Source organism: Toxotes jaculatrix, chromosome 14, assembly GCF_017976425.1.
Source record: "Toxotes jaculatrix isolate fToxJac2 chromosome 14, fToxJac2.pri, whole genome shotgun sequence".
In the NCBI taxonomy this organism is placed as follows: Eukaryota; Metazoa; Chordata; class Actinopteri; family Toxotidae; genus Toxotes; species Toxotes jaculatrix.
This window is the reverse complement of record NC_054407.1, coordinates 14,616,926-14,641,418: the sequence shown is the minus strand read 5'-3', so window position 1 is coordinate 14,641,418 and position 24,493 is coordinate 14,616,926. Positions and strand designations below refer to the sequence as shown.

The window sequence follows — 24,493 nt, the reverse complement described above, 5'->3', positions numbered from 1 at the left end:
GTGTTATTAATGACTCCATTACCCATCACCCTGTGCGGTCCCATTCTACACACCCTTGCGCTAGGTCTATTTAGGGAGCCTCCAGCACTCCGGGGGACCGAGGAAAAGATTCTTCTGCCTTTGCCGAATGGGACAAAACCCATGCAGCAACATCTGTCTGTATCAGCAAATGATTCATCAATGGTGACACACAAGCAGCATAACATTTGTTGAAGCTTTCAGTTTTGTTTTGAAAAGGCTCAGCGCTGTAGCTCATAGCACTGTAACTAGGTTATACTGTGAGTAACAAATGACTGTAAACTAATGCTTCATTTGAAAAACAAAGCAGATACTGTATTTCATCATAAACCACCATATACTTTCCCGTATACTGTATGCATCTTCTAACATAAATAAGAATAATAAGCATAGTAATATTCCCACATATACTGTTTTGATCCATTATGCACAAAACATATCTAAATACATATAGATGTGATCCCTCTGGGTGAGAATATTGAAGCTCATTTGTCATAGAAAATGATCACATACATTGTTTTATAAAGTGTCTGTGCAATCGGGCTTTGTGAAGCTTGTCTTATTGAATTTTTTTTTACTTCAAGCGTAACATCAAATGTGCATGTCGTCTGTCATCTATTAGCTTTTATTACATTACTATAATGAGGATCAGATGAGGAATGGACAGGGCCTCTTGCTGTGACAGACTCCCCTTGTCGAAACCCCTCGTCCAAATCAGAGATGGTACGGCCCAACATTAACTGTCATACTGAATGCAAGCTGGGCATCCATTAAACAACTTTGCTAGCATCTCCCTGTGCCAGGCACTTTTAATAAGCTTCAAGGGCATTTGAACGGGTCCAGAACTTTGCTTTGCCAGAGATGGACTGGCCCACATCATCCATTACATTAAATTGGGTGGCGGCCTCCAGCTCATATTTATGATTTAATTAAATTCACTTGTGAGGCGTATCAGAACCACTGTGGCCTCCCTTTTAAAGCCAGCCTAAGCAGCAAAAAACACACACACACACAGACACTCGGCTACACACGAGTGCATACACAAGCGTTGTGTTTCTGACACTCGCCCAAGTGTGAGACTTTGTGGGCGCTTTGGCAGGGGCGTTCTCAGGGGTTCATTTAAAGCAATATAATTACACAGCCCCCAAGTATTCTTCCATCAGAAAGCAGCAGAATGGATGGCTTGTTCAGAGATAACTTAGCCTGGCTGATCCTCTACGGTGTCGTCGCCTGAACGTAACCTCAACGCTATTGGCACTCAATGCTGCTCAGAGCTTGGCCAGTCCTTAGTGAAACTGGGCAGTTGGGCCAGATGTTTGGAAGTAGCTGAAATGCCATTGTTCTTGTCCAGGTTGTGTGTGAAATGGCATTTTGTGTTTTTTATTTGACAGCCTAATACCCATAGTCCTCTGGAGGAAAAGTGGCAGCCTCGTGTTAAGGCTTTATTAAAGAATCATGAGATCCTACCGAACCTGTGCGGTATGTTGCCATCCAGCAAGCTGAAAATGTTGAAAATGTGCCACTTTATCCCATATGAACAACCAGCACAAATATAAGTATGCATTCAGCGCTTGTCCCTTGTGTTCCAGTGTCCTTGCTGTCGCTCTTCTTTGGTGCAAAATTTAGTTTGGTGAAAACTCCACATTGTTAGGCTGTGCATTCCTCCCTCTGAAGGAGACCTCAGAGACCTCTTATGGCATTCAATATGTGCGCCCAAGCATGAGATCCAGATCCATTTGGCCGGGAGGTCCGCTGGGAGTGTCTGGGGTAACCCAATCTCTCACACCGGCACTCCACATCCAGAGAGCCATCTTTTCACTTCAGAACTGTGTCAGCAAAATGGACGCTTCTACCTCAGTATGTAGCCCTGCCGTGGTGTTTATGGATCGAGCACAAGGGCCGTTGCTATTGTCTCTTGTGTATTTCCAGTGTAATTTTGTGTGCACCCTGTTTCTATGGCTTTGAGATGTAATCATATAAAAATAACAGTAAAAAGACAGTTATGAAAGCTATGCATTGTCCTCCTCAGAGTGAAGTTACTTTAAAGAATTTTTTCTTGCAAATGTATGGATGGCAAAGACACAATAATTAGAAAAGAGGGCCTGGAGATGTGAATATCACCCTCAGGTCTGGTGATTCACCCTCATCCTATACTTCAAACCACACAAGTACAAAACTAGAACATGTAAATAAATGCATTTTAAAATGAAATATTTATTCGGAGTTGATTTGTGTTGGGGAAAATGCATCTTTCATCTCTCCATCCATTTTCTAAACCATTTATCCTTTTCAGGGTCACTGGGGACTTGAGCCAATCCCAGCACAGCGCAAGAAGCAGGGTACATGGTGGGCGAATCACCAGTCTATCACCGAGCTAACACACATATAGATAAACAAACACATTCACACTCTTCCCTTCTCCATAGCCCCTCCTAATGATCCCCCCTGTCTCCTGAACTGGGAGAGCTGAAGGTGAGTATCCCCCTCTAGCCATCTCCCTCTGCCTCACCAAGATAGACACTTGAAATAGACAAGGCACTATATCTTTTTTTTTTTTTTTTTCTTTTGGATGGGATGGGGGAGGATTTTCAAAAATGTATTAAACACCAAGCAATAAAATATAGACCAGGTGGGGTCAAATTCACTGCAACTCTCCAGGCTCCACAGCCAGTGTGGCTGGTGTGATGAGATGAGGACAGGGGAAGAGTCTAACAAGAGGAGAGAAAAGGGAAAGTAAGTATCAATAATGCAGCGTCCACTGTATACAGATGACATAAAAATGGAAAACACACTGCCTGAGAGAGAGAGAAGGGCACTCGAATTCTGGACTGAGTCCCTTGTATCTAAGTGCCAGAACATGAATTCATTGGTTAAATGACTTGATATTATTGTAAGCAGTTCAAATGGTTCAGTGCACTGTGTGTGCGGGCCCACACGTGCACAAATGTCAGCACAGATTTCTGCACTATTTAGTATGTTAAATGTCTTCAGCAGTGTTTTACAATGAGCAGGAATCTTTGTATATGTTGTGTTAATGCTGATGAGAAATTATCTTTGCTGACAGAAATCTGTCATGTGTTTATTTAATGAACACATGGCAGATAAACACTGGTACAAAAATAAATGTGGAGGAGGAGGCCAAAGTAGAATACGAAAAGGGGGCTTCCTTTTTTGATAGTATTTTTGTTGATGCTTATTTTATTTATTTTTGAGAACCGGGAATGTCATTTAAACATGTTGCTTCGTGCTGTCAGTTTCACATTTATTTTCCTCTTGTTTGCTTATTGGTGATGAACTAAAAAATGCTCCATAATGGAGCCCCCCGGGAGAACAAGGGCCCCATTCTCCCCGTATTCCCCCGCTCTCTCCCCTGTCTTCCTCTTTTCCTTTTTCTTAATTTTGTCCCACTCTTTTTTTTTTTAAATCTGGTGTTTCCTGTTCACTCTTTTCCTGTCTTTCTTATCCTTCATTCTCATTCTCTCTCACCCATGTCAGTCTTCCTTGCTCCCACTCTTCCACCACCCCTCCTCTCCCTTTGCATCTCTTGTATTGTAAACAGCTCACAAAAGCATGACAAGGTCTCTGCTCATGTTCCCCCTGCCTCCCTCCCTGTACTCCCAGCTATTTGTTATTGTCTCCTCGCTATCGTGTGTGTTTGTCTCTATCACGCTTTCTTTATTCTGTTTTTCCTCTGCGTCAGAAAAGCAAAAGTTAATTAAATATGGAACGAGATGGAGCAGCATCTCTTTAAACCATCATGTCATTAAAATGGCATCCCTGGGAGATCAGCTTAAAAGGAGTCGGAGAACAATGTCTTCTCAGTCAGATATTTATGGGCCTGGTTATGTAAACATGCTCCCTTTATTCTCTATGTATATTTCATGTAATTATCACTTTTTGTAGCGCTTCCCCCCTGAGATTCGTAGAGGCAAGAAGTTACTAGGGGAATGTCATTAGAAGAGACTATTGTTGCGGTGCTGCTATGATACTACATCAGGAAAAAGGCTTCATTCTCATCCTGGTGAAACCTTTTATCTATATTTGACTTCATCATCTAAAAATCATCAATGTCTTGTTACAGCATATCTGCAGCTGAGACTCAAACCTCACGGCCCATTCTCTGCAGTTGCCCATCATTATTAAAACCGAGAAATAGACTGACTGGAGCATTCAAGAGTGTTTTCGCCTCCTTCCAGCTTGCATCTGATCTAGATACCAGGATATTCACAGATGATTTGCAGGTTTGCAAAAACCTTGATGCCTCTTACTCAGCCCGCCCATGTATCCATCTGTTAGAAATGCTGAAGATCTGGAGTGAACTGGATTCCTTCAGCAGCAGAGGCCAGTGACTGGTGCTTGAAGGCCTGGGTGCCAGCTGACGTAAGTTGCTAATTAAGAGGGCTGGAGAGCCAGTGGGGTGCCTTATGAAACAGGGGCACCTGGGTTTCACAAGAGGGGGCCGGATATCCATCACAACTCATCTGTTTTGCACAGGCAAGACTATAGTTTTCTCCAGCCCTTTGCCACGCAGCACTCTTTCACTCAAGCATAATGTCAAATACGGCTCACACAAAAGCCCCCCTCCCCCTGTGCCCTCTCTCAGCTTGTTTGCCATCACAGAGAGAGATGTTATTGCATGGCATGATGAAATTGTACGTCAAGGTGCATTTCATTCAAGTCAAACGCACTTACAGATGCAAAAAGAAACAGCTGTGTATAGACGCAGTCAAATACACACGTGTCATATAAAAAATCACTCACAGAGGATCTAGACTCCCACATGCATAACTTAATGCCCCTCTCCTTTCCATTGTTCGTTGAGTCTACTTTGCTGTAGGGTCAAAATGTCTCTAAGTAATCTAACTAGCTCTGACTTAAGGGACAATATAAGGCCTGCCATGAGTTCTGTCATTACAGTTTTACCCACCAGAGGCAGATACAGCTCTCGACCACCACTGAACCTGCCATATTGCTATCCAACCTGACCCCACAGATGCAGTAAACCTAAGTGAACCACAGTTTCGAAAGTCGACAGCAATAACCACTGCAGAATTGCTTTTAATCAACGTCTGAAATGAGGGTGACTTGAAGCGTCGCCCCATGCTGATTAAATGTAATTGTTTAATTGCCAAGTGCTGGGAACCCATCCTAAGAGGATTCCAATGGAATTATTTAATCTCTAGTCAGGAAGTACACTGCAGGAAAAAGCAGAGGGAAAAAACGGAAGAACGGAAAAGGCAAAAATCAAACAGAAATAGTCTGTTTTTTTTTTTCTTTTTGAGGATGTATCTCATGAAATATTAACCGCGGTTTACATTTAGTTAGCTGAGAAAGTGAACAGCCTACGCAGGGGGAAAATGTGCACTAAGTGATGTTACATTTTCAATAGAGGTCACAGTTTTGACCTGTATCTGCAGACTAAAGTGGTTTGGCCTACAGGTTCACTTTTATATGTTCCAGCTTTACTCCAAAATACCACAAGTGTAGCATAGTGGTCAGTGCTTTGTTGTAAAGAGTCCTGGTATGTGAAAATGCCATGATCTTTTCTGTCCTTCATTATGCCAAACAGCGGCTTCATCATACAGTGGGTACGGAAGGTATTCAGACCCCCTTAAATTTTTTTCACTCTTCGTTATATTGCAGCCATTTGCTAAAATCATTTAAATTTATTTTTTTCCTCATTAATGTACACACAGCACCCCATATTGACAGAGAACCACGAAATTGTTAAAATTTTTGCAGATTTATTAAAAAAGAAAAACTGAAATATCACACGGCCATAAGTATTCAGACCCTTTGCTGTGACCCTCATATATTTAACTTGGGTGCTGTCCATTTCTTCTGATCATCCTTGAGATGGTTCTACACCTTCATTGGAGTCCAGCTGTGTTTGATTACACTGATTGGACTTGATTAGGAAGGCCACACACCTGTCTATATAAGACAGGTGTGTGTCAGAGTAAATGAGAATCATGAGGTCAAATGAACTGCCTGAAGAGCTCAGAGACAGAATTGTGGCAAGGCACAGATCTGGCCAAGGTTACAAAAAAAATTCTGCTGCACTTAAGATTCCTAAGAGCACAGTGGCCTCCATCATCCTTAAATAGAAGACTTTTGGGATGACCAGAACCCTTCCTAGAGCTGGCTGCCAAACTGAGCAATCGGGGGAGAAGAGCCCAAAGATCACTGTGGCTGAGCTCCAGAGATGCAGTCGGGAGATGGGAGAAAGTTCTAGAAAGTCAACCATCACTGCAGCCCTCCACCAGTCGGGGCTTTATGGCCTGACGGAAGCCTCTCCTCAGTGCAAGACACATGAAAGCCTTCATGGAGTTTGCTAAAAAAACACCTGAAGGACTCCAAGATGATGAGAAATAAAATTCTCTGGTCTGATGAGACCAAGATAGAACTTTTTGGCCTTAATTCTAAGTGGTATGTGTGGAGAAAACCAGGCACTGCTCATCACCTGTCCAATACAGTCCCAACAGTGAAGCATGGTGGTGGCAGCATCATGCTGTGGGGGTGTTTTTCAGCTGCAGGGACAGGACGACTGGCTGCAATCGAAGGAAAGATGAATGCGGCCAAGTACAGGGATATCCTGGACGAAAACCTTCTGCAGAGTGCTCAGGACCTCAGACTGGGCCGAAGGTTCACCTTCCAACAAGACAATGACCCTAAGCACACAGCCAAAATAACGAAGGAGTGGCTTCAGGACAACTCCGTTTCTGTTCTTGAATGGCCTAGCCAGAGCCCTGACTTAAACCCAATTGAGCATCTCTGGAGAGACCTGAGAATGGCTGTCCACCACTGTTCACCATCCAACCTGACAGAACTGGAGAGGATCTGCAAGGAAGAATGGCAGAGGATCCCCAAATCCAGGTGTGAAAAAGTTGTTGCATCATTCCCAAAAAGATTCATGGCTTTATTAGCTCAAAAGGGTGCTTCTACTAAATACTGAGCAAAGGGTCTGAATACTTATGGCCGTGTGATAGTTCAGTTTTTCTTTTTTAATAAATCTGCAAAAATTTCAACAATTTTGCTGTGTGTCAAAAGAGGTGTACATTAATGAGGAAAAAATGAACTTAAATGATTTTAGCAAATGGCTGCAATATAACAAAGAGCGAAAAATTTTAGGGGGTCTGAATACTTTCTGTACCCACTGTACATCTGTTGCCTTCTTGTTGTCTATTGTGTGGACCAGATCTGTTACCCGGTTTGAAAACAAGAGATTTCAGCATTAAGTCATGCTAACAAAAGTGCTGAAGGGGAACCTCTAAAAGTTTAACTGTTCAGAAATTGTCATGGGGAAGTTATATAGGCCCTCTCCTCCCTCTGATCACTGACTGAGTCTCTACTAATGGGGCTCTATAAAGTTAAGGGGCACAGGTGTGCTCCATTTGGGGTCACAGCTTTTAGATACATTGCTTGGGGTCATAGACATCCAGCGCCCCCATAAACACTTTCACATACACACATAGAAAAGGATTTAAAAAGCACATACACACGCCTCACTATGAACAAAAAAAATATCATTACTCTTTTGTATTTTTCATGGTGCTACCCCTCCTAGACCAATTTAAGCTGGCATGATCACCAATACACCCTCAGCCAGTAGCCAATCGTTTTGGCACACATGCCATGACATTTCAATCTATCAACAAAATCAATAGCAGTACTCCTGATATAACTGCACACAGTGCAAGCACTCCTCACACTGATACAGCTCTTGCTGTCGCATTTAGATACACAGGGTGTGAACCCAGGCTTGCCATTCTGCTGATAAATGCAGTTCTGTCATCCCAAGGGAAATGTGCCTGCATCCCTCTGGTCAGAACTGTGCTTCTGTCCTCCCATCACGCCACTGGCGGAGAGGGAGTGAGGGGGGGTGGGCAGAGGCCTGTTCCCTGCAGCTGTGCCCTTATTCCCAGCACCTGACCAGGGGCCCAGATGTGCACACAGGCAACAGCAACAATTTGAGCAATGTAAGTCCCCTGTGGGACCCAGGCACCTGCAAATGTAACCCCACTATCTAACATGATGGCGTAATTACAGGTTTAATAAGTCTACATCTGGAAAGAACTCATTTAATCTATCAAATCAAACCTACCTAGACTGGGGAACAATACAAAAATGGTATTGCACTCTCAGCATTTCATCTGCACATCAAACAAAAGCCACTCGGCACTTGGAACTGACCCAATTAGTCATCAGGTAGACAGCAACTATAGGCCATAACACTACCATTTATGTGCTTTTATTTATGTGCCACAAAGCAGCTCATAGATAAAATGTTTCAAATCACACTATGCATAAAGACTATCAACCAGTTACAGAGATGTTTGTTTAAATTTAATATAAGACCACAACTAACTTTTTTTCAAGCATACAATAATTATCTTTTGACCAAAAACAAAAAAAAAAAACAAAAGAAAAAATTCAGGCTACCACCCTAATTTTTAATTTACCCAAACAGTTACAAAAAATAGCATAACTTATAGAGCATGTATAACAATTGCTAAAGCATAGGACTTTTATTTTTTTTTTACATTTTATTTTTAAGTGACAATATGTACAGTGAAATGATTTGTGTGAGTAAATCTGAAGAGAGCACCATCCCGTTTTATTGACCTGTGACTATTAGGTTACATTCTTCTATTGAATGAGTCAGGGTCTTGGTGCAGCAATAAAGCATGTAGTGAAACTGACAATTCAAACACAAACGATATAGCAAAACAGTTCATGGAAATCACAGAAAATCTCAAAGACTGTCTTCACGCTATGATAAATGGAAGCTTGATCCTCAAGCACTGAACACGCAGGAAGCTGTAAAGGTTAATGGTGACATCTAGTGGCACAAGGATACACACACCTGCTCTTCACAGTATGATGGTGTTTTGGCATTGTTTGTAAACAGGTTACTTCCCTCTCCAACATATAGCCAAATACTTTCTGTAACAACAAAAGGAAACAAAAAATGAAAAACAAAAAAGCCTAATGGTGGTGGTTGTATTGCTCTGGAGTGTTTTTGATGGCAAAAGGATTGATGATTAATAGAAATGGGATGATAGTTAAAATAATATGAATGTTTTGTTTGCATTATTTTTATACATTACTGTAAAAAAAGAAATAGAAAGAAAAGAAAAAAATTTGGGGGGGTGATGAATGTGCAGAAAATGTACTGAATGTACTGTATGAAGAAATGCACTCTTGCTGTTATGTAACACCAAAAAAAAAAAAAAAAAAAGGAGAGAGAAAAAGAAGAAGAATAGAGTACTGTTCGGCTTTGGTAAAACATTTCATTTTACAGACATGTATACTTAATGGCACTTTGTGTTTTCCTCGCTGTGCTTCTGTAATGGCAAGAGTAGTAAACTTTCTAACAGCAGAGGGTGATAGTGATCTGTTTTACCTCAGCTGAAGCAAGGATGTCATGGCTGCTGCTACAGTTTTTATGAACATGCGGTAAATGCTCAATTTAATAAATACAAATTCCAGATAGAAGCTGCTTAACAAAAACAATTAGACAACATAACCAACAAACTGCCACTTAACTTGCAAGGGTTATGTTTCATTTTACAGAGACTATCTACCACGTAACTAAGTGGACAATGAATGTGCTGGAGAGTATGAAGCTGTTAGTCAAGGAAATTTCTTGACCTTGTTTCTAATATTTCTACAAATACACACAGTACAGTACATAAGATATAGCTGACAGATCTCATTATTACATTGTCTGTATGGTGTTTATCAATAGGCCTGAATGAATGGTTTTGTTGCTGTTTTTTCCACTGGTAAACTTGTACAATTCTTAAGTGAAAACTTTGTTGTGTTCATTACCATAATACTTTTGTTGGCATATATAATTTTTTAAGGCAGGATAATTATTTTCATGCTTATGATGATTTTAACTACTTCAGATGTGAACACAGTGAACTCATTGACAGTAAATTACATCATTCTGTACAGTGCCAACCTTGTACATCCAAACACAATTGAGAACCATTGATTATAGTCTATGTGACAAGCTGTGTTGCACAGTTTAGCTTCATCTGCTGAAACTGTGGAATTTATGGGATAGATTTTGAATACTTCCATCCATAACTTTGGCACATTGTTCGTCCCCATCCATCCACATTCGTCTGCTTGTCACTGACCAGCACGCAGGACAGATGATGGGGGAGTAGTGTGCCGCTTTGGGCAGAGAATCTTGCTAAAGGCTCTGCGAAAGCTACTGTGGCAAAGCGGGTACAGGAATGGGTTAATAGCAGAGTTGAGCCACAGGAGCCAGAAGGTGACCTCGTACCAGTGATGCTGGATGCACCGCCCTCTGCAGGCGGCACGGATGATCATCAGTAGGGTGTACGGTGCCCAGCAGATGGCAAACACACACACTATGATGGCCAGGGACTTAGCAATTTTCTTATCCCTGGACAGACGGCTAGGCTGGGCCGCCCTGCTGGTTGAGGGATCTAGTTTACCCAAACTGGGAGAGGAGGGCTGGGAGTGGATAGAGCCTCTTACAGCCAGCTTCATCCCAAAACCCCAGTTGTGGGACAGGGGGATACCTTCCCCCTGGGCAGAGGCAGGTTCGCTCATTTGAAGGTGTAGCTGGGCCTCCCTGCTGTGGAGCCTCCTTCTGCGTATGCTGAGGTAAATGCTGAGGTTGAAGAAAGCCACAGAGATGAAAGGAGAGAAAAACTCCAGCATTGAGGCACTCAGCAGGAAGTACCAAGAGTAATAGAACTCAGCAAAGCACTCATCCTTTGGCACGCGGCTTCTGCCCACCGCCAGCTCCCAGAATATGATCGCTGGGCCATACAGGACAAAAGCTAGCACCCAGACAGCAATCATCTTCATTATGGCTCGATGAGTCATGCTCTGTCTAGCACGATAACTCACCTGTAGTAAATATAAGCATAAATAAGAAAATGTATTTTGAGTATTATGGCCAGTGTGGGGTCACTCAATTACTGCATTCTCCTATTATTATAGAAATACTTACAGGACAAAATAATAATGAATTCTCCTCGAGGCTCTCAGATTGTTTAAGTAACACATTTAAAGTAAAGAAGTAAAAGTGCAGTACAATTACTTCAAAACTGTACTTGTGTAAAGCCCTTAAGTTAGTGTATACAGATTGATTCAAACATTGTTTACCACAACACTGATTTCCTTAAACTAATCACAGCACAGTTGTACAGTGAATATGGAGGCTAGTCTTCACTCAGAAGCCATAAGCCACCATGTCTTCAAAATCAGCCCAGTGAAACAGAGAAACCCTTCATCACCAGGGCTCTAATGAGCCCACAGAGGAGAATTTTAGAATATAATCAAGTATCAAGCTAATATATAAATATAGTATCAAGCTAGTAATACTGGAACATATGATATGCATCCAGATACATAATCATATGTTTGTGAAATCAAACATTTTGATGCAGAGACAAAACATAGGAGCTCATAATGTTTCCAACACCCTGACAGCATGCAGTACAGAAAAGTGTGTGAATGAGTGTTAAGTCAATGAAGCACCACTCATGACCACTTGTCTCAATTAGTGTCACATCCTATGTCCCTGTCCACATTCTTGTTCAGCGGGCAGCATGTTTTATAACCTCTCTAGCTGCTTTGAAGATATGCCACTGTCCTGGATGATGAGAAAGTAACTGCAGTTCTTCTTCAAAGAAAATGAGATACGGCTCCATTTATGTTTGTATACATTAATTGGTATTCAGTAATTCTTGTACCACTCAGCAGAGAGGAATCAGGTGTCCTCCTGTTAGATTCTTCCTTTGTAGAATGGATCTCAGCTTAGTCTTGTCACCAAAACTAACAGATTAAATATGATCTTTTCTCTGTATGTCTGTGTTAGCGGTTAGCATTTTGTTAATATGATAACATTTCATCTAGCTGCAAAATATATGCATCCAATCTGACTCCACCTTTTCTTTTCAAAGACAAACTTTGTCCTGTGACTGCTGACGATCCTTTGTCTGTTCAGAGAGAGATGCTTTTAGGAAAATGCTGCTTGGCTGCCGGTGGTCTGTTTCTGCAATGATTGATCTCTCCAGGTTGGAAGGACCATGGCACGGAGGAGGATCTCTATGATCAAAGCTAGCTAATTAAAGAAGAGGCTCTCTCTCTCTCTCTCTCTGGTGTTATTTGTATTCATTGCTCTGATGTCAAGTGTTTGTTTGTGAAAGGAAAAAGAACACTCTCTTTGTCTACTATGCCAAGCCTCATCCCACCTTTGAGTTAACACACTGTGTATAGAATACAGTCAGCTGGCTAATGCACAGGCAAGCCTCAACGAAAGACTGAATGGACGAACAGCTGCAGAGGTTTGGAAATATATGCTAATTACTAGATAGGTGCCAAGACAGGCAGAAAATAGAAAATCAGCAACACCGATGGTGTACAGTTGTATTTCAGAAGAATAAAGCAGTTGCATGGACATAGATGAAATGATCTGATATTGGTGAAATGGAAATTAAAAGTATTCAAGTAATGTAAGCTTATTGATAGTCATGTGTTGTTTTCTGTGTATTTTCTGTCTAAAAGTCGAAATGTGGCTTTTATTTTTTTTAATCTTTGTCGTGGGGAACGACTCTAATGAGGGGTGGCGCTGGGCCTGAATGGGTCAGGAATGATTAACCTCTGCAGATGGGCACATTTGAGAGAATGAGCTGGCACTGCCCTCACCAATGACCTGGGAGACTCACCAGTCAGAAATTAAGCGACAGACCAAAAGCAGTGAGCATTTGAATACCTATAAGGGAAAAGACTCTTCACCTTATACATTTATACTTCAAATGCTTCACTCTAATGTGAAAAGAAAGTTATTTCTTTCTGAGTGGAAACTGTGAAGGGAAAATGAGCCCAAGAACATTTACAGTAAACTCCAAATATACTGTACTTTGGTATACCTTAATTTGCCTGTGACTCAATCTAATATTCTTATGCAGGCTATTGTGTGTCACAATCCTTCATTCACATTGATGGCTATGTGTGTTACAGGTGTGAGGCACAGGATGTTCCACTCACTGCTCTGGTGACAGACAGGAAACGGTCATAGCTGATGAGGACAATGTTGAAGACAGACGCAGAGCAAAGCAGGTAGTCCGTGACCAGCCACAGTTTACACAGTCCTCGGCCCAGTGTCCACCTGCCCGTGAGGATGTAGGGGATGTAGACTGGAATGCAGAATGCCCCTGCAGAAATGGTTATTGGTAAGAGATCAAAAACCAGGGGAGTACAGTACATTTTTAGTAATTTGCAATCATTAATTACACATTTGTTCATGTATAGAGAAAAGCACACATCACTAAAACATAGCTGTAATATGTCTTCAAAGGAGAAGTTACAACTGCTGAAAATACTGTACATTAATAAGCATTTCAAAATGTTCTTATATCTGCACATAACTACATCTGGGTGTTAGAAACCATTTGTCAAATATTTATATAGCTTTCTAAATTCTAAATAAGGGGGTTAAAGTACAGTGTTACTATAAAATCTGTTTTACTTTACTGAATTTAAAAGGAAGGAAGGAGGGGGAGGAGGTGGCAAATAATGATGTGAGTGAGTGTGAAATAAAAAGTAAATCATATAAAGATTGCCTGTTTGCAAAAGTTAAGCAATGACATTGCCAAGAAAGAAAGAAAGAAAAGAATTTGCAGCTACTCAATTTTTGCTGCTGTACTTGGTGTTACACATCTAGCACAGGGAGCCTGACAGACATACACAACAGCATCAAAGACATTTTAAGGATTTCAAAATTGCACCTTTCGTATATCAACATATCATAGCACATACAGAAAAAAATTATAGTCAAAAAGCCTACATGACGCCAAATTCACACTCTCTTCTTTTATTCCAGCGTCTACAAAAAAAAATAAGGTTTGACTTACCTACAAGAAAATCTGAAATTGCCAAATTGAGGAAATAGTAATTGCATTGCCTTCTCAAACTCTTGTCCACTTTAAAGGCCAAAATGACCAGCGCGTTCCCCAAAACTATCACAACAACCAAAGTCACCATCATCACCATCAAAATGACAAATATGGGTCCTGAAAACACGAAGCTGCTCTGGACTCTAGTTGAGGCACTGTCAAAATAGTACCCACTGGAGTTGGAGTCAGTTTGTTCCTCCGACATGATCCTGATGAGAGGTGAACGATGCGGTCGTTAAATTCTCAATAGACCAGCGCTGATAATTAGAAGGCAGCAACAGGTGGCATGGGAACGGACACTGCATCCAACACCCCCATATGTGCTCAGAAAGCGTCGCTTTTATTTATTTATTTTTGTTGCTGAAACTGAGCACAATGCCCAAGAAAATCCACGAGAGAGCGCACAACGCTCTTCACAAGACTCTGCCTGGACACTTGATGAATTACGCATTTGCCAGCAAAGTCGGGAGGTAACGCCTCGCTGTAATGAGATTACTTCTCCAAACGATCCGTGAATAGATTTTTATCACACGTTGTGCAATAATTTGATCGTTTACAGCATTTCCACGATGCATGTGTTCGTTGATATGATAAAGTGATGCTGGTTCAATAGGTTTTACAATTTAACACGAAACAAAAGAGGTTTCTCTTCACTGATGTGAAATTAATGGGAGTTAACTGCCATATCCTTCTTTAATGTAATTACGGATAATTTTTTTTTTTAAGTGCCATATCCAGCAGCAACTCACTTTGTTGAATGGAAAAATAGATGTTTGCAGCACAGCAAACTTGATTATTGTTTTTATACTGTGTTGTTTAAATGACTTGACGTCAAAACGAGTCATTTTCTTTCTCTTTTAATTTTTTTTTTTTTTCCATGCTGTGAATCAACACGGTAAGCCGATCTGCCCGTTCAGTAGTCTCCAGTCATATCCCTGATGATATCCATTCATGGAAACCTCATATTTGATTCACAGGCACACACTCCCACAGCTGAATAGGATTGCACACACCACCACACAAGCAGGCAGCCTACCGTCACCGGTCGCTGCCTCAAAAAAGCATGCGGTGGGATGTGATGGCTACAGAACTTGCAGGGACTCTTTTTTACTCTTTATGCTTCTTACAAACGTCTGGACATACGTCTGTGAAAACTGATAAAGGATCATTTCTTTTGTTTCTTCACAGCTGACACTTTTGACATTCAAGGTCTTGACCCAGCAACACTTGTATGATTTGTATATGTGGTTAGAGCCATTCTATCCCCAGCCTTCTCTCCATTTCTTCCTCCCACGATGCCAACAGCCAGTACATTCAATCAGATTGATATGAAGGCTTGTGTAAGCTACTGACAGTACGATGGACAAAACAAGAGCAAGTGGGAGGCATAGATACTGACTGGAGCTCTCATCAACACACCTTGTAAGATTAAGTTTTACCAGTTGAAGGCTAATAAGATATTTAGCATTCTCGCCTATGGCACATGTGGTCCACAGATTGGAAATTGTATATTTCGTATTCACATTGTTCCTGTTTAGCTACTTTGTGTGTGTATATAACCTCCCAGTGGCACGCAGCGGAAGAAGCTGTAGGCCTTATTTGCATTCTGATACTATCCTGTCAGTTCCCCAGCTGTGGTCCAAGAGAAATGAGAAGCACTGCAGAACAGTTGAAGTGACTGAAGGAGCCCAGCTTGAATTACTGTTATTTTCCCACAAATGGAAGCACCACCATCCCTCCAACAGCTTAGTCACGTCACAGTTGCAGCGCAGGAACCAGTACAGACAACAGCACACGGCAAGTGTAGGAGTTTTAATGCAGCCCCATTCAGACTCCTTACCAGTGTTGTTCACAATAAGCTCAGTTAAAGTGAAATGTCTGTCCAAATCAGCTCTTTAGAAATTTGACCATAACTGCTTTTGCAGCTTCACTTTAATTCATTCGTGTCATCATGTTTCCCAATTTTCACTGCGAATGTGTCAGCTTTGATAAAAGAAAAAGGATTGAGTGCTTTACCATTTGAGAAATGTTTCATAATGGCAATTTGTGCTTGTGTTTTGCAAGTCAGGATGACAGCTGGGAAAACAACATACATAATGTTTTTTTTTTATTTAAAAAAAACGGTACAAAAAGTATTCTATTACTAAGAATTACATAAACATCATATATAATGTAATGATCATGCAAGTGACTCAACCTAACATTAATATTAGATCATTACTTCAAAGGTAATGCACTAAAGTGTTCCTGATAGCATACATGAGTATAACAATGAAATAATGGGCAAAAGCGTCCCCAAAGCCCAAGGGTTTATTTATTTTAGAATAATTTTGTTTTGCCCAAATAAAATATTGCATACATATTAAACAGAATGCAAGGAAAGCTTGTCAGGGAAGCAATCAATTTGGCAGGTGCATCATCACTGGATTTGGAAATACATGTGCAGTGAGTCATCTGAATATGGAGGGCACTCAGAAACAAAGCCGTGTCACAGAGGGTACACAGAGGCTCCAGTGTTGCCGATTATACTGTGCCCTGCTGTGGCTCTCCATTACTCTAGTACTCAAGTGTTTGTGTTTGGATGCTGGGTTGGAGTACTGATGCTATCATACTGTAACAGTGTGCCTATCCACAATAATCACAGCTAAAATTAAACGACAGCATGTGCAGCGTGCATCCCAGTGGAGGCTTTTTTTGGTGTCATTCCAAGGTTTTATTCATAATACAGTATGTTGTAGTTTACAAATTTGTAGCACATATTGTCAGCATGTCAGAACATGACATTTTATCATAATTATATTGGAGACTTTCCAATAATCTATTATTGATTAGTTTTTAAGGTATAGAGATAGATTTAGACTGCCAATATACGCGCAAATTATCCAGGATAATAATTATTCTTCCCACTGTATGATCTGTGATTTTGATCTGGATTTGTATTAAACACTTGTAATTCTATTATTTGGCCCATAAAGTCTCTTAGATTCTCAAAATGTAATAAGATAAGATAAGATAACACTTTATTGATCCTACAGCGGTGAAATTTACCTGTTAGACAGCTCACAAGAAAAACAGGAAATAAGGTTAAAGTGCAGAAAAACAAGAAGTGTGCATGCAATTCAAGTACAAATGCTGGGTAGTAATGCGGCACATCTGTCAGGAACACGAAGAGTGTCTCACTAATGGAATAATCACGGTGGAGAAATGGTACAGCCTTTTCATTTTTATGTTTTCCTAACTCCCATCTCTGGCCATTTTACAGTTTACTAAAATCAAAAAGTGATTCATTTTCACCAAGGAACAGAGACATTATTTTTGGATTACTTTAGTAAGGAGTCCCAGTCTCATTGTGCAGATTTGCTGTGGTTTAGCTCTTTCCATTGACAGACGATAACTGAATTAAGTCTTTCAAAGGACGTTCAAACAAAAAGTGATCTGAACAATTATTACTTTCGGAGATACAAAAAAGACATTTTGAAATTTGCCTTTTCATCACAACCTCTACTAAGCTAGACTCACAAAACTGAGTAATTTTAAAATAGCACTGCACCTATGATAGTGACATTTTGTAGTGAAAAGCATTCTCCAACTGCTGAACATGCATGTCTGCATCAATATGCTGGGAATGGGATAATTGCCATTTAAACATAACAGAAATATCTCCTGGTAGTTTCAGTCTTCACATCACATCAGAGCTGTCACAGTTTACATAATAAATGCTAATCATTAATGAGAGAGCTGAACTCAGAGCTGGACGCTTCACAGCCTCACAGTCTGTTTGGCAGAGCTGCCTGTGAGATGAAGGGTGCTGGCATTTACCTTATGCTCCAGATCCACAGAAGCTCATTGAAATGCTGTGGGTGTGCCTCATCGTGACAGTATTTTGACTTGTTAAATTTTTCATCTCATTTTCAAAAGCTCCAAGCTGGTTAATCCATATATAACTGTACCCCACCCTCATACCAAGATTTATTGGGTAAGTCATCATTGAGCATCACATCACGGTAATTATTACTGAAAGATTTATGTAACCATTCAAAGAAAATCTTGGAAGTTAAATAACCAGAAGGCATTAGGCATGTGAAGGCTAAAAGAGAAGAAATAGTAAACATGTATTGAGCTGTTTGAAGCAGTTAGAAATTCTGCAATAGCATCATGTGGTCCCTCTTGGTTTCTTTTTCAAATGTTCACCTCCACCATGAAATTCGGACTTGCAGATTCCACTTGCTTTTGAATAGATTTTTCTCTTATTGTGATGTAAATATGCATTGAGAATGAGTCAAAGGTAGGTTGTTCCTTGCTAAAGGTGAAAGACTAGAATAACTGATGGTGATCTATACCAAAATAGTGACACATCTATCCTGCAGCATCATGGCAGTATTAAAGCAATATTAATGATTTACCATATTAACACCTATCAGTGCTATTGACAATACCCCTGTGAAAATAATAGCTAAAGCTGATGATCCACTAGGGGTCATGTTCAAGACACAATGCAGTTGAGACCATTTTAGAGAAACAATGAATGTGTCTGGGGATGGGTCGTATCTGAAGTGAAAACTACTGTGAAAACTCCTTTAAGCACTGTAAACTTTGTGATAATCTGGCACCTGGGATCATTTCCACATAAAAAGCTATAACATGGAAAACAGAAGAAAGAAAATAACAAATTACTTGTACCAAGTATTTCCTGAAACTTCCTGAAACACTTCAGCCATCAGTGGTTCAAAGGACAGTCCCATACAGGCCCTCTGTACCCATGGTCCTCCTACACAGATATGTTCATTTATGTTGTCTGATTAGGCCTCATTAGGACAATGTGGGAGTGTTCAGATTGTGCTTGATTGATAACTGTCTGACCCTCTTAAACTGCAGTCACACCAAAATCTTCCAGGAGAAATTTACTCTAATGGTGTGTCCAACATCAGGTGGGGTCAGGAAATAGCAGCTAAATGGCATTCAGCCATCTTTATTTCATTATGTATGCTTTCTGTGACAAGTAAAAAAATGTGTTCTGTGAAAAAGGCCAATTGTTTGGGTTGCAGAGGTTACACCTTTATCTTTCTTTAGCAGAAGTGTAAATTACAAGAATAGGTGGAAACACCTGTGTGGCTGCACAGGACGATTAAGGAAGGGACACAACAAAACCAACCACCTATGTAACACATTTTGTCCTGTCATGAATGTATAACAGCAGCACAATTATGTACTGTATATCAGAGACACTGCAGAAGCCTGTTCCCCTGCAAAGTGCTGCCTGCTTTTTTGGCAATCATCTTTTCTTACTGCTTAAAAAGAATTCAGGTTCCAAGACTTCTAAGACACCAACACAGTAGTGTCATTGGTGAATCATAGTTAGAATTAGCATATAATATTCTATTTTGTACCATAGGTAAGCATGCCACATGTTGGACCCAAGGAGAGGGATGGACTATTGATCTGTGGCAATTAGCTGAACCATCCACTGAGCTCATGCTGCACATCAAGAAATACAATGGACTCACAGGGAATTTAACATTGGCTATTATTTCCTAATAGTTTTTAAAACTACAATAAAAAATATAACATGTTGGTTGAAGAACAACTTTTCAGAACAGTTTCCTTTGGAGCCGATGACTTTACTAAGCAGTCAAATAAGCCTCTGCTATTCAGACAGCTCTATGAAAAGGGAATACATGCTGTACTTCTTTCCCCTACCTTTCCTTGCTCGCTGTGTCTCTCTCACTGCCTGTCCCTAAAATGTCCCTGCTGGGGATTCTATCTCTTGGTTCCTTTTGAAGCGGTGGCCTCTCTTTGCCTCCATTATCTTGTAATTTGTGAGGGATTACGCTCTGGAGCACACACAGTACACCCCGTTGCTTAAGAACTGTGACAGCTTACAATAATTGCCATGCTAATTAGCAGGAACTAGCCCAGTGCGCTTCCTTCCCTCTCTAGACGTGATTTGATGAATATGCTTTGATTAATGTCTGCAGCCGTGTTTCCATAATTTCCAATCCATTGTAATTAACTATGTCACCAATGATAACGACCGATTGATATATGTTAAATAAAATGTAGATGGTATTTATTTTGAAGGACAAAGAGAAAACCTGCATTCAATCCAGGCACTTAGAGGGTTTTATTTCAGTGTTGGACTGGTGTAGGGAGCAGTAATTGCAATAAGATCAATACAAACATCTCTGGAGTATAAAGCAAATTATGATCAGCTCAACCATAACGACTTGAAAAGACCACCTTTAACCCATGATGTATTTCTACACTGATGGAAGCAGTCACTCTTTCTATTAACAGCATAAGAGCTGAATGTAGAGCATGGTAATAATTACAACCAACAACATGATATGTGCACCAGCTGAAAATCAAAAGGAAGCTGTGGAGTGGCTTTTTCTTCCCCCAGTGTGGGGTAGTCCATATGGCCTTGTCTGTGTAAAGAGGTGAGAGAAATAAGATTGAGCACATTTTGTCCCTGATAGTCAACAACATTATTTTGGCTCAACAGTCATAGTATTGTGAAAAAAATAATGAAGATGAACCAGCAAGGCCAAGCTTTTCTGTTTTTGTCAATGAATGCAAAATCACAAAACATAATCAAATCTAAATGAAAATAAGGTTGCCGGAAAACAAGGTTAGTAACAGTAGAAAGCAGCATGGAGGCCAGTGATTTTGTTACCGTAGTTACATACTTACTCCCATTAAATTGTCTTGCAAATTCTTCATTCTTCATTGGTTGGAACAAAAACCTGCAGCCACACGGCCCTTTGTGGAACAGTTTGGACACCCCTGACTTAGATCTTTTCCTCTTGCCACCCTGATACAAAATCAGAATCAACAGGGCCTGCTCAGCATCGTACATGCCTCAGACATTGATTGGATGTCATTGCTTAGTTGTATCATGCAGTTATTCTGTGTGGAAGCATCTGCATTCATTATGTTTCTCCATTCATTTATTCAGATTTTTTCCTTTAATTTGTCACCCCTGTATGGGTAGCATGCCAATTAGCAACCTTTGTTAAACCCCTGTGTAATATACAGAAAGCATTTGTTTGATGTATCTCTTTTGTTTTGTTGTCTCCTCTGTGTCAGAGCAGTTTATCTTTGTTTAGCATAATTGTTAGGATTTCTAAGGCGTGTGACCCTTAATTCCCCGTGAATTCTGCAGTTATTCTGACAGATGCATCTACAATTTAAGCACAACTGAGTTGGCCTCTTTGGAGCTCTGTTGGTTGTCTCATGTTGCTTTGAAAACTTACATAAAGTGCTGATTTACAGACTTATTTTACGGCTGGCAAATGCAGCTGTTGCTATTTATACTCAAATGACCCACCTCTGTGGCATTGTCTCTTCATGTGATTTAGTCACTTCAGCATTCAAGCCGATCCCATTAGGTGTTCATCTTATTTTGTTTATCCCCGTCCTGCAGCTCCATTATGTGTCAGCCTTTCTGTGATCAAGGTTCCTGGTCAACACAGCCTCTCAAAAAAGATATTTCTCTTCTCACGGGTGACTCAGTAACTCATCTTTGAAGTCCTTTTTGACACCTACTTTCATTACAGCATGACTTCCCCTCTCTGCCAGATATGCACATACCTCATGGGACCTAATTGCTTGAAGTAAGCAGGGCCTTCAAAGCAACACATAGAGATTTGACCTTCAATACCTCAAAAATATCTGCAGCTACAGTTTTCTACATAGAATAATAGGACCAAAATGTCTGGGACGAATGACCTTTAAGGTGAGACATGGCAGGCAAAATATAGTTTTTAATGCAATGTCCAATTATGAGATTTTGGGCTTTTTTTGTTTCCATGTCTTCTTCCACACGAGTGGAAAGAAAATGGAGTTAACCAAGCCTATTAGAGGGCTCCACATGTACTGCTCAAACTGGAGTTGCATCTAGTATCTACTATTTTACCAAAATTTAGCATGCTAATACAACATGTAGTACTGAATCAAAGTGTTTCCTCTCTTGCACAATGTTGTTGGATCCAAACATTGTAATTTCCTTTGTATCACACATCGTGTCTGTAAATCATGGTTTCTGTTAAAAATGGATGGAATCTTACAGTAAATGTCTACGGAGGCAGATTTTCTTTTTCTTGTTTTGTCTTTTTTTTTTTATCCTCTGACCCAGAAATCAGAAAGTTATGCAAGTTTCCAGAATTAATTAGCACCTGTTTAATGTAAGTAATCAACTAGGGAGAGTGCCATAAAACAGAAGTATAATTGTGGGTAAAAATGTGGCTGAAATGTGCAGATTTCTGTGTGAATTTTTCCCAAACATTGTAACTGTCTCTCTGGCAGAAGCTTAGAAAAAAAAAAAAAAAAAAAACACAGCTAACCTATGCAGGCATCACCTGGTGCAGCAAATGCTTCCATCTAGTGTACAAGTGAAGAATTGTGTTCTGGTGAGTAATTTGGTCTGGGGTTCATTGACAATGTAAAGTCAGGACAAGTAAAATGAATAGTTGCCAGTGCCACCATTTAGATTTATGTTTCAAAGGGGGGGCACGTCCATCAGACGTCTAAACATTGGACGTCTAAGACAGGTGCAGGAAATTGATATTATTAATGTATGCATCTTTGTTTTTAATTTATGACAAATAACGTTGTTATCAACATGATTAATGAATACGAATATAGATTATTTGATTAAACATTATTTGTTTGTAATTATTTATTTATAGTATAGAGTACATGATATTTTGTTATTTTATATTTTCTGTTTTTTCCTCTAATGGTTTGTTTTATTTTAATTTAATGTAATTAATTAATCTATTTATTTATTTGTTTATGTTTTTATTCATTTATTTATTTGGAAATGCAACTTGCTGGAAATTAGGCTTCAGAAAATAATTTCATGGTACATAAGAGCCTTGATTTTATAAATCTTATGAGTTCAACCAGTCAACGCCACTCTGATTGGCTGAGGCAGCACGTTGTCATAACCCACCAGTAAACGGCACTCTGATTGGCCGAGGCAACACGCCAAGCTTTTGGCGCGATTCGGCGAGTTTTGTCAACCGTCTCTCCATCTCTGATTTCGTCTTCAGCGTACATCAAAAACCACCGTTTTCCACTAAGTTGAAAGTAAGTTCGGTCACGTTAGTTCATTTTATGTTGATTTATGTATTTATAGTGTTAGCTGTTCTAGCTTTGTTGTTTTAAACTATCTAAACCTGTTGTGGCTACAATTGGCAGTGTATGTCATCCCATCAGCTAATGTTAGCTAAACATTGGTCATAATTTAAAATGGAATTGGAATTACTTTTGAAAACGACCCTGCCTAAAAATATTCACGTTAGCTGAAGTTTTAACGTGAACAAGCATTGTTCGGTCACTACTTACTAATCAGAGCTAGGCTGGTATCTAGCTAGGAGCTAGCTAAATTCGCTAAGCTAGCAAAAAGAACAAGCTACAAACTTTTATATCTACCGACTCCCTCATGGCAGGGAATATGCTTTTTACATGCTAGCGAGCCACGAACGTAGGCAGGTGGTGATGTAGATGTATTCATCCAGTACTGGTAGTGGATGCACAGGCAACATATTTTTGCTTACAAATATGGGGACTTAGTGTACACGTGCTGTCTTTAAAGGTTAAAAATAATATTTAAAGTTCATAAGTTAAAAGTGTTAAATAAAGTATAAATGTATAAAATATGTATTTTCCTTTGGTTCATGGAAATTGTATCAGAGGGAGTGTTCTGTACTTTTCTTAGTTTTTGGAAACGGCAACAGAGTGAGCGTTCTTTCTTTTAATATTCCAGTTCGCATCTTTGCCTCTCCGTTCTGTTGCTTCAGTCAATAAGTTAGGTCAGTAACATAGAGATGGGCTCTTAAAGTTGGTTAATGTGGGTACACACGTTTCAGGCAGGGAACATTGTGTATGTGTAGTTTTCAAAGTGGTATGTTTATTGTGTTGTGTTGTGTTGCGTTGCGTTGCGTTGTGTTGTTAGCATTGTTTAGTGGAGTTTGTTTGCTAACCGCATTACATTTTGCGTAATGTACTGTTTAATGTATTTGTGTATTTATGTACTCACCATATTTCTGCGTAAGGTTACGCCTGGTGAGAGCAGTGCAGTATGATTGCAGATTGCCTTTGCATATTTTTTGCTTGTGCAGATGGAGTCATGAAATTTGATAACACAGCCACAGAGGACTTTATAAGGATGAAGCAAAGGACCGCAAAGAAGTGGAGGATACACAGCAGTCGCTCAGGATTGATTATCCATTGTGGAGAATGTTGTCACAGCTTTTATACATTGTCTTCTTTTCTGTATTTATTATAATTGGTTCTGGTTGGATTTTACCTCAAAACACATTCAGTTTAGCACTTTAATTTTTATTGTTGTAAATTTCTGTTGTATATTTTTTTGGTACAGACCCAAGCAAGGTGGGCTGTGTAATTAATTTTGTTATTTTCATATTTATTTATTTTTATTTTTCCATTACTAGTAGTTATTGACTATTACTTTCATTTATTTTTGGCAGACAATCAAAAGTAAAGCATGTTGGCTTCAACTG

General features: G+C 39.9%; 1 protein-coding gene across 1 annotated transcript; it reads right to left on the bottom strand.

Moving 5' to 3' along the window:
- Positions 1-10,161: 10,161 nt before the first annotated feature.
- Positions 10,162-14,172, bottom strand: LOC121192857 (histamine H3 receptor-like). The gene is made up of 3 exons (XM_041054791.1): positions 13,926-14,172; positions 13,060-13,226; positions 10,162-10,914 (listed from the first exon to the last, which is right to left on the bottom strand). Exons 1-3 carry the CDS (start codon positions 14,170-14,172, stop codon positions 10,162-10,164), a joined length of 1,167 nt encoding a protein of 388 aa, XP_040910725.1.
- Positions 14,173-24,493: the final 10,321 nt, after the last annotated feature.